General features: G+C 40.8%; 1 protein-coding gene across 1 annotated transcript in view; it reads right to left on the reverse strand.

Annotated features, from left to right (window-relative positions):
- The window catches only part of LOC107299606 (arf-GAP with Rho-GAP domain, ANK repeat and PH domain-containing protein 2-like), a gene marked incomplete at both ends in the record, with an annotated part of 47,850 nt that overhangs the window by 25,671 nt on the left and 10,854 nt on the right, over window positions 1-11,325 (reverse strand). Inside the window, 5 exons of the mRNA XM_015828968.1 lie at window positions 3,045-3,179; window positions 5,124-5,298; window positions 6,414-6,596; window positions 10,076-10,161; window positions 10,300-10,499. Of these exons, the coding sequence (XP_015684454.1) occupies window positions 3,045-3,179; window positions 5,124-5,298; window positions 6,414-6,596; window positions 10,076-10,161; window positions 10,300-10,499 (779 nt within the window). The remainder of the gene's footprint in view (window positions 1-3,044; window positions 3,180-5,123; window positions 5,299-6,413; window positions 6,597-10,075; window positions 10,162-10,299; window positions 10,500-11,325) is intronic.

Genomic DNA, 11,325 nt, shown 5'->3' on the forward strand with positions numbered 1-11,325 from the left:
CTACATCTATCTATCTATCTATCTATCTATCTATCTATCTATCTATCTATCTATCTATCTATCTATCTATCTATCTATCTATCTATCTCCATCCATCATCTATCTATCTATCTATCTATCTATCTATCTATCTATCTATCTATCTATCTATCTATCTATCTATCTATCTATCTATCTATCTATCTACCTACCTACCTACCTACCTACCTACCTATCTCCATCCATCATCTATCTATCTATCTATCTATCTATCTATCTATCTATCTATCTATCTATCTAGCCATCCAGCCATCATCCATCCATAGATAGATAGATAGATAGATAGATAGATAGATAGATAGATAGATAGATAGATAGATAGATAGATAGATAGATAGATAGATAGAAGAGAGAGAGAGAATAGATAGATTTAACTAGCAGATTGTTATGATAAAAAGGGACATATAGTACAAACACTGTTTTCTCAATCATGTGAGCTGGTAAAATAATTATTGTACAATACTGGAAAATAGATGAGATACCGAAAGATTTAGCTGATTTTCACAAATATATTATTTTACTGATATATGGTTCAAAAAAAAGGAACACACAGTACACAATAAAAGCAAACAGCCAAGGCAGATTGTTTACTTTTAATACCTTTAGGTATTTTCACCACCAAATAGCCTCCAAAGAATAAGGTTTAAGCCTAGAACCTCTATTATGGAAACAGAAATCAAACAGAACTGTGCTACATTCCTGCTGCTTTAGGTGTTACAGTTTGTTGATATGGGGCCTTTGTCAATATTTGATTTAGGTTTTTTTTTAGAAACACACACACACACACAAGCCCAGGAAAAAGACTTTCAAGGAATAAGGTCAAGACCAGGCAGGTTGTCCTGGTTATAACAAAATATCAGGGTGTTTCCTATCCTTTTGGCTTATCCAAATTTCTGTTCCCTTGACACACAATGCAATTCAAGGTTGTTGATTAGTTTAACTATGCATCTATTGCAATATGAAAAATAAGAAACTCTTTCTGTAGTTACTATAGCTACATAATGAGCCATGGCGGTGCAGTGGTTAGAATGCAGTATTGCAGGCTAACTCTGCCCACTGCCAGGAAGTTCGATCCTGACCGGCTCAAGGTTGACTCAGCCTTCCATCCTTCCGAGGTCAGTAAAATGAGGAGCCAGATTGTTAGGGGCAGTAGGCTGACTTGTAAACCACTTAGAGAGGGCTGTAAAGCACTGTGAAGTGGTATATAAGTCTACGTGCTATTGCTATTCCTTCCTTCCCTCCTTCCCTTCCTTCCTTCCTTCCTTCCCTCCTTCCCTTTCCCTCCTTCCTTCCTCCTTCCTTCCTTCCCTCCCTCCCTTCCTTCACACCCTCCCTTTCCTCCACCTTTCCTCCCTCTCTCTTTTCCTTCCTTCCTTCCTTCCTTCCTTCCTTCCTTCCTTCCTTCCTTCCTTCCTTCCTTCCTTCCTTCCTTCCTTCCTTCCTTCCTTCCAAGTGGTTAGAATGCAGTATTGCAGGCTAATTCAGCTCACTGCCAGGAGTTCGATTCTGACCGGCTCAAGGTTGACTCAGCCTTCCATCCTTCCAAGGTCGGTAAAATGAGGATTGTTGGGGGCAACAGGCTGACTCTGTAAACCGCTTAGAGAGGGCTGTGAAGCACTGTGAAGCAGCATACAACTCTAATTGTTATTGCTATTGCTACATAGACAATAAATGGGGACTTTCATGCCATTTTCAGTGTGTTCTGCAGTCCCCATCCTTTTTAAAGGAGAAGGTAACTCAAGGAATTGAATATCTCAAACCCTTCGCAAATGTGCAAAACTGGCTGCTCGGTTATTTCATTTGGTGGGGTGTCGACATTTGGGGTGTCGAAAAAAGGGAGAGCTTCTCACTGTGAACTCTAATGAAACACTTTTTTATTTTATAGTGGCCAAAACATTTCCCATTCTGCTATTTCTTTAATCTAACCTAATTGGGCTGGAATTTTTTTGGAGGGCGAGGGGATCATGACATTGAGGCGAAAAATTATTTTATATTCTTTTTATCTTTTTTTCCCCTTACGCCTAAATAAATACATTGTATTTTTTTTTCTAAAAAGGACTTTGATAAGTGTCCATGTATTCTCAGGAAAATGTATTTTTCCATGGTATTTTTTTAGAATCATTCGTCCATTCATTCATTTAATATGCCGCCTCTGACCAACAAGGTGACATTAAGCGGCATATAAATTTAATAATAAAAAAAATACAAGATGCACCTTTAATTTAATTCTAAGGCTATTTGCTCTCCGCTCCTTAAACCTATGCTTAGGTTGCCTATATACAATGTCCTCTGGCTGTTAGAAACGTGGAGAATTTCATGACTTAATCTGGGTGAGAAATGTTTTAAGATCCAATCTTCCGAACTTTTGGACTTGTGCTAGACCCATCTTCAGAGAACTTCTCTCTACAGGAATATATGCTTTGGGCTATTCTATGAGTCGTATTTATGTGGTGGCTTCCTATTGGTTGATTGGTGTGTTGATGGACGGCCATTGGTGGTTGTTTCCTTGTACTGCCAAGCCCTCAGTTCCTAAGGACCTGATAAGCTGGTGATAAATGACTGACAAGGGGGCCGTTTACCAGGCTCCCACCATTTCCCTGGCTGTTTTTGTACCTGCACAGCCGACAATCTTAGTAGCTGTGAAATTGAATGTAGACCCTTCTTCACTGCAATGTGAGGCTACCAATGAGTTTGAATCTCCTCATCGGACCGCCCACTTGCGTTCTTGCAATCTGGTGGTTAGCTTCCTAATGTTATAAGAGATTGCAATGCTTAGTAATCAAACTACTGTTTGTTTTCTTTCTTCCGCGTGAACCGGTCACTTCAGAACTTTATTTCACTTGAAGGGGGAAATTATTTTCTGTCTTTATTTTTTTTTTTAATGCTCATTCTCAAGCCCTGGAATACATACGTATTCCTGATAAAGTTCTAAAATAAAACAGTAAAAAGGTCTAGCATCTTACCAAGATAGAATCAGGACAGATAAGAAAGGAAGACCAACATACCTTCTTTAATTTTTCTCTCAATAAACAGCTTGGAAGGGTTGAAGGAAACCATGTATAAATTATCATAAAGGAAGGACAGTAAGGGCGAATCGGGAGAGGAAATGGTGTTGGCGTGGCCATCGCAGTTGGAAAAATCTGTAAAGTAATGGAGAACTGTTAGTTGTGGAAGTAAAATTTCATGTCAACATTGCTAATGTTGGACGTTCTTGCTTTGACAACATATGAAGATGGAGCCTTTTTATTTCTTATGCTTCACTCTTAGAATTAGAGTCAGTGGTTCTCAACCTTTTTAATGCCGCGACCCCAACCGGTCGTAAGTCGAGGACTAAACCGGTCGTAAGTCGAGGACTAAACTGGTCGTAAGTCGAGGACTAAACCGGTCGTAAGTCAAGGGCTACCCAACCGGTCGTAAGTCGAGGACTTTCCCTTCCCGGGAGCACCGTGCATGCGTGGTTCTGCCCCCTGCACCGGCCGAGGCGTAGCTGGCAAGCGGCAGAGACAGAGCAGGCCGACCACCAGCTGGCCCAGCGCAAGGGAGGTAAGGCACCCGCCAGAAAAGGGGGAAAAATGGCGGACAAAAAAAATGGTGGACAAAAAAAATGGCGGACAGCCTTGCTTGGCGACCCCCATGAAATGGTCGATCGACCCCAAATGGGGTCCCGACCCACAGGTTGAGAACCACTGAATTAGACAATGCTGGGGAGGAGGCGGAATGTGGTGGGAGTTAGTTAGACATAACAATATTGTACTAGTGTGTGAAATAAGAGATTATAAGAATTGACCGGTAGCAGAACTGGAGGGAAAGCCTGCATTTCAAGCTAATTGAACAATGTGATTTATGACTGTTAATTGGAGGAGGGAATTGTGCTTTGATACTATGTGCTCAGGGGAGGGAATTGTGCTTTGATACTATGTGCTCAGGGGAGGGGAATCCAGCTTTTGGCTTCAACTATGCTAGTGCTGAAGCTATGCTACTCCCATAAAGATTCTTTAAGGTAAACAATGCCTCGAAGTTCTTTGAAGAGCTTCATCTGTGGGAACCATGACATTTCAAACTATTGAGATTACTTTCTCTGAAGAGCAGAAGCTAGAATATCTAGGTTGATGCACAGTCAGATCTACTTAGCATTTGGTTTCAGTACTCAGGAAATAGAACACAAAACATAGAATAATCGAGTTGGAAGGGACCTGGTACAAAATATGGTGGCCCTCATGTGTCACATTTCCATGTGCGTCACCTCTCTTGCAGGAGCTACATTGGCTGCTGACTTGCTTCTAGATCCAATTCAAGATGCTGGCTATCACCTTTAAAGCCCTCCATGGCCTGGGCTCAAGTTATCCGAAGGATTGTTTTTTTCCCAGTCATATACCTGGCCCACAAGAGTGGGGAGACAGGAGATATTATGGATCTCCTCTCTTAGGGAGGTCCATCTAGAAGAAGGACCTTCTCCATGGGGGCTCCCTCCCTGTGGAAAATCATCCCTGTGGAGATAAGATTGGCCTCCATCTTGACACTCTTTCCAAAGGCCCTGAAGACCTGGTTCTGCCAATGGGCCTGGTGATCAAGTGTCTATGGAGATTCTCAGTCATCCAGGTCATGGTTGTCCCAAAGATGCTTTTTTTCACGAGGCAGCTGGACTTCCTTGTTTTTCTTTGAAGACATTTCGCTTCTTATCCAAGAAGCTTCTTCAGCTCAGGATTTGGAGTATAAATCCTTCTGTTCTCCACCATCCAATCAGAGCTGAAGAAGCTACTTGGATGAGAAGTGAAACATCTTCAAAGAAGAACAAGAAAGTCCAGTTGCCTCTTGAAAAAGGGCAGCCCATTGAGTGGTTGATCTGATTGCTTTCACTAGGGGAATGGGGGCATATTGGATTTTGTATTGAGGTTTGTTTTTGTAGGACAACCCAGATTCACTGTGACCGGGGTTCTCCTATACATTTTCTTCATACAGAAATAATAAATGCTTGCTCCCTTACTTGTGGGCCTCTGCTAACCTGAAATCGGTGTTCACTGAATTATACACAAACACAGCCCCTATTCAAACTATATAATATCCACACTACCTGAAAACCATACCTGAAAACTTATTGTGGTGGAGGAATTCCATTTGCAATCTCTGCCCAGATTTTTTGGCTAACAAATATGGGGTGCTGAACATGGGGTCTCCAGTTGCGCACATCACGTCTGCTCCACTAAACAACAACATCATGGTCTCTAATACATCCATCTTAATAACTGCAGCACAGAGCGCCTGATCATAAAAATGAAAAGTACGGGTCAACATCCAGCTCGGAGATCCAAATTAAAGTCCAGGTTCATTCCGTTTCTGAAAATCTTATTTTTTTATTGAATACACGGCATGGAAATGTCGAAGCAAAATTAACTCTGAGGTTCCCAGACACCAGTTCATGTAAACAATTTCACTTTGTTATGGGAACTGCCTGCTTCCTCTCTACACCTGCTGCAGTGTCCTTGGAAAGCGGTCAGGTTTTCACAATCTTCAGCAGAATCATGGAGGTTTCATTTCTCTCCATCTATCCCATTCTAAAGCAACACCTCCCACCCACCCCCTTTACTCTAACGGCAAGTTGAAACAAAGAGGCATGTAGCTGCCAAAGTTTCATTCTTGTCAGTATGAGCTATATGCGGAATGCCAAAGTAGAAGAGATTGATGTTTCTTAATTGAATGGGGGGCAGCTCGCAAAGACAAGAGTGAGCATACAAAAAAGAGTTCTAGTCACCAAGGTGCTCTCAATTGCCTAACCCCAGACCTCTGTGTGCATAAGGTGTGTAGTTCTGGACAATGGTTCAGATTTTACAGGGTCCTTGATCAAGCAGAGAAGGTTGTCGAGAGGAATAGGTTGGATTTTGGCTTCCCAATATGATTGCATCTGTCCCCTGGCATTGTTGTTTGTGTCAGGATAATAATTTAATAGCTAAACAGCTTATGTAAAGATGTAATGTAATGTGGATGATGCAATGATAGGATGATGCAATGATAGAAATGACTCAGCAGGGTCTGTGTCTGTCCCTTTAAGAGTAAGCAGAGACTGTATCCCTTTAAGAGTCTAAGTATAAAAGGGATTTTTTTTTGCTGGAGTCTTTCTCTCATCTGTTTGACTGCTGTAACTGCTGTGTATTTGAGTTTGCTGTTTCACCACGTCTATGTATTTTATTTCTAATGTATATTTGTAGATACAGTGTAGTATAAACCACATTTAATTTACTCCTGGGTTACCTCAGCACAATAAGACTATGTATGCTCTGACAGTTTGTCATCCGAAGAAGATACAGGTGGTCCCCGTCTTATGACCATAATTGAACCCAGAACTTATGACCCCAAATTATTCCCATCCTCAGCATTACCTTATTTAACTCCTCCTTGGTTTTAGACAGCAGCGTAATTTTTCGGAATTTTCCTTCTTTATATTTTTGGGTAATAAAAGTTAGCCTCCTGTCAGCTGGGGCATCTACTTGTAACTTTTCATCCGGTTGAAGATTTCCTTCCCAAAAGCTGTTGGCTCTTTCATTGCCTATCACAATAAAAAGCTGGAAAAGAATGGGGAACTCATCAAACTTGCAGATGACACCAAGCTGGAATAGCCAACACTCCAGAAGACACGCTTAAGATACAGAAGGATCTTGACAGACTTGAACATTGGGTGCTATCTAACAAAATGAAATTCAGTAGTGAAAAAAGTAAGGTTCTACGTTTAGGCAAGAAAAACCAAATGCACAGGTATAGTTTAGGAGGTACATTGCTCAATAGTAGCAACTGTGAGAGGGATATGAGCCGGCAGTGTGCTGCAGCTGCCAAAAAAGCCAACACAGTTCTAGGCTGCATTAACAGAGGGATAGAATCAAGATCACGTGAAGTGTTAATACCACTTTACAATGCGTTGGTGAGGCCACACTTGGAATACGGCATCCAGTAGACAACGGATGGAAACTAACCAAGGAGAGAAGCAACCTAAAACTAAGGAGAAACTTCCTGACAGTGAGAACAATTAACCAGTGGAACAACTTGCCTCCAGAAGCTGTGAATGCTCCAACACTGGAAGTTTTTAAAAAGAGACTGGACAGCCATTTGTCTGAAAGGGTATGGGGTTTCCTGCCTGAGCAGGGGGTTGAACTAGATGACCTCCAAGGTTCCTTCCTATTCTATTATTATCATTCTCATTCTCATTATTATTATTATTATTATCATCATCATCATTATTGTTGTTGTTGTTGTTATTATTATTATTATTATTATTATTATTATTATTATTATTATTATTATTATTATTGAAAAGCAGTTAATCAGAGGCAAAACTGAAATTAAAGGAGCTTGGAAAGGAACCCCCTTTTTATTTTTTGAATAGATTTTTATTTTACTCAGAAAATTGAAGCAAAATACAAGGAGCCCTCAACTTACGCCTGCAACTGACCCCAACATTTCTGTTGCTAAGTGGAACATTTGGTAAACGAGCTTTGCCTCATTGTATAACTTTTCCTGCCACAGAGTGCTTTTGGTAAATCAGCACTCCTGTTGACTGACAAGAGGCCTGTTTCCCAGGCTTCAATCACTTCCCTTGCTGTTTTTGTGCCTGCTCGTCCAACAATCTTAGTAGCTGCAAAAATGAATGTATGCCTTGTTCACTGCAGTATGAAGATACCAATGAGTTCAGGTCTCCTTGCCTGACTGCTCCCCTGATTGCAGCACAAGGAAACAACAGCCAACAATTTTAATAGCCAGCCATCAACACCTAAAAAGCCACATACAACAGGCACCATGTAAATACCACACACACAGAATAGCCCAAAAAGACACATTCTGGTAGAGAGAAGTTCCCTCAGAATGGGCTCCAGTACAAGTCCAAAAGCTTTGAAGATTAAATGCTGTGGTCCCAATAACCAATTCAGATTGGATCCTGCAGGAATCATCTTTTTTTCCCAGCTGGGAGTGGTGGGTTCCAATATGCTCCGAGCCATAGCTGCATCCTTTCAGGATGTAAGATTGGATCAAACCTCATCTTTTGAATCACTTTGAAGTTTTTTACTTTTCTTAGTACTCATTTAATAACAATAAGAATTGTATTTGCTTAATGTGGAAAAATGCTTATCACAGGAAGAAGAGAGAGAGGTATCAGATGGTGTAATATTGGACTTAGTTTGAAGAAGCTTATATGTGCCACGGAATTACTAATGGACCCATTCAACACGTTGTCTATTAAGCGCTTGTTTGTAAGAACAGAAAATTAATAAAATATTTATAAAAGACTGAAAAATCTTCAGAACCACAAGTCTGGGTGCTGGTTGGGTGGAAATTCTCTTCAATCCGTTTCAAAAGAAAGGCAATCCCATATTTCCTGCTTTGTAAGATCTTTTTTCTCTTTCTTTCTTTCTTTCTTTCTTTCTTTCTTTCTTTCTTTCTTTCTTTCTTTCTTTTTCTTTCTTCTTTTGTAATTTCTTGCAATATGCAGCAAAGAGGTGATTTCAGAGTTGTTTCTATGAAGCTTTGTAAATGCTAAGGCTTTGTGAAATTGACCTAAAGAGAGGCTTTGAAGTTAATTAGAAAGAACCTCTTGTGTGGGGAAAAAAAAAATCTGTCTTGTTTACACATCAATTGTAAAACGAGACTTTGAAGGTTGATTACTAGAGTACAAGATGGTTACTTTAAAGGAAAGGTTTGATTTGTGAAGTGGTCGAACTTTTACGGTCTTTATTGGAACCAAAAAGTTACTACTGAAGATGAACAGAGACCTCTGGAGAAAATTGAGATGGATTCTAAACGTAGATTTTCAAATTACAATTTAAAAGAACAAGATGGAACTGTCGGATTTACAGATACAATTGGATGATCATTTAAAAATGGAAAATGATGTGCAGATAATGTATCACAACAACAACATGGACTACCCTTTTAGGTTGAGATATAAGTGATTTGCTGGAGACACTTTGTAGAAATTACAAGTGGATTCGAATGGTGATAAGAATTTCAAAAGATGAGGCAGAGATATTAGACAAAAAAAGGACTCAGAATTTTATTTATGAGACTTAAGAATGCTTGGCAGGAAGAAAAAAAATATAAAACTGATCTAATTATGGTTAACAATTTCTTATTTCTGCTGATTCTTACTGCTTATTTGGACTTTTTCCTTTGGAAAATGTGTAATCTCTGCAATCTTTCTAGAGTCTTTATACCATGGTAACCAAAACTGGATGCAATATTCCAAGTGTGGCCTTACCAAGGCATTGTGGAAATAAAAATCTTCATCAGGGTCCAGTCCAAGCTGGGAATAATCAAAATGGAGACTGCTTTAGAAAGAAGGTTGCAGTTTATTGCAGAGGAGAGCCAGACAGAAAGATGGCTCTGGGAAAAAAACTGACCATATGTAGTAGGGAGTGGGTTTTTATACCTTCTTGGGCTTTTGTTTGGAGTTGTTCCTGTGGCATAAACTTTGACCTGAGTCTGAGTGTGCCTTTCTGGTATTCTGATGGTGGTGGGTTAATCCTATTATGTCCCAAAGGTCATATCCTGCTTCCCTGGGGCTGTGGCTCATGACTGTTGGATTTTTTGGTGTGAGGGATTGTTGATTCTATGGACCTTTCTATGTAATCCCAGTTTCCTGACTCCAATCTTTCTGACAAGATTATCACATCTGCATTTCTGCAGACCTGGTTTCTGTCTGGGGCAGAGAGATTGGGGGGGGGGGTTGGTTTCTGCCTTTAAGATCTTTTGGGGAAATATAATATTCTGCCTTTTTAATATTTCTCAAAATATTTCTTTCTCTGGATTCTTCCCACAGCATTATAAAACAGTACTAACACTTCTTGTGATCTTGATTCTATCCCTCTGTTGATCCAGCCTAGGATTGTATTAGCTTTTTTGGCAGCTGCAGGACGTGGCTGGCTCATGTTTAAGTGATCATCTGTGATCATCTGCTAGGACCACTAGTTGTTGTAAAATAGGCAATGAAATGTCATGAATTCCCAAGTCAAATTGACTTCTCCTGCTCTTCTTTGTCCATGGTCTCCTTTCCTACCTCGATGAGTTCGTTGGTCCAAACGCTGGCATCCATTTTGAGACTTCGCACCTTTGAATCTCTGGGTCCTAACGATCTGTGCTGTCCTGTGAAAAACAGAAAAAAAAACTTGCTTGAAGGTTAGTAAAAGAGGAGAGGAATTTGAAGGCAAGTAAACCCAAACAGCCCTGAAATAAGCTTGTTGCCAAACTGGCTCAGGAGGATCCCGAGAGTTGCTCAATTACCTGCACACTTCTTGCAAATGATGACGCAGAGATTGATGGACGCCCAGTCAGGATCAGGAGCTTTACAATCAGCACAACTTCGGTTTGATTCATTGAACCAGATCTTCTCAGCTACTTCATAGTCAGAGAGAGTTTCTGCAATGGACTGCTGGAGGGCTTCTATCCAATCCTGCTTGTCTTTCTCAGATTCGGCAGTAAAGCTGAAATGCATCAATTTAGAGGCAGTTTGGATCTAGCGTAGGGGTGTCCAAACTTGGCAACTTTTAAGACTTGTGGACTTCAACTCCCAGAATTCCTCAGCCACTCCCAGAATTCCTCAGCCAACCTGTGGACTTCAACTCCCAGAATTCCTCAGATAGAATATGGACTCTAACTCCCAGAATTTCTCAGCCAGCATGTGAATTCAGCTCCCAGAATTCCTCAGCCAGCATGAGAATTCAATTCCCAGAATTCCTCAGCCAGCATATGGACTTCAACTCCCCGAATTCCTCAGCCAGCATGCGAATTCAGCTCCCAGAATTCCTTAGATAGAATGTGGACCTCAACTGCCAGAAGTCCTCAGCCAGGATGCGAATTCAACTGCCAGAATTCCTCAGCCAACATGTGGACTTCAACTCCCAGAATTCCTCAGACACCATGACTGGCTGAGGAATTCTGGGAGTTGAAGTCCACAAGTCTTAAAGTTGTCAAGTTTGGAGAGCCCTAGGTCTAGTGGCTAAGGCACCAGTTTATAGTTCTAATCCTGCCTTAGACACAAACCAAGTTGGGCAATCTTAGGTCAGTTCTTCTCTCAGCCCTGGGGAGAAGACAGCAATTGCAAACCACTTCCAAAATCTTGCCAAGGAAACTGTCCAGGAAATCACCAGAAGTCAAGACTGATTTGAAAGCAATAAATAAATAAAATCTGGAACAGTTTCACGAAGAGTGTGACATCAGAAGAACCAATGACTTTTCATTCAACGGGTTTGTCTATGGAGATTCTCACTCGTCCAGATTATAGTTGGCCCAAAGGTGTTTTTCCAAAAG

This window comes from Protobothrops mucrosquamatus, unplaced genomic scaffold (genome assembly GCF_001527695.2).
Source record: "Protobothrops mucrosquamatus isolate PMUCROS unplaced genomic scaffold, P.Mucros_1.0 scaffold5181, whole genome shotgun sequence".
Lineage (NCBI taxonomy): Eukaryota > Metazoa > Chordata > Lepidosauria > Squamata > Viperidae > Protobothrops > Protobothrops mucrosquamatus.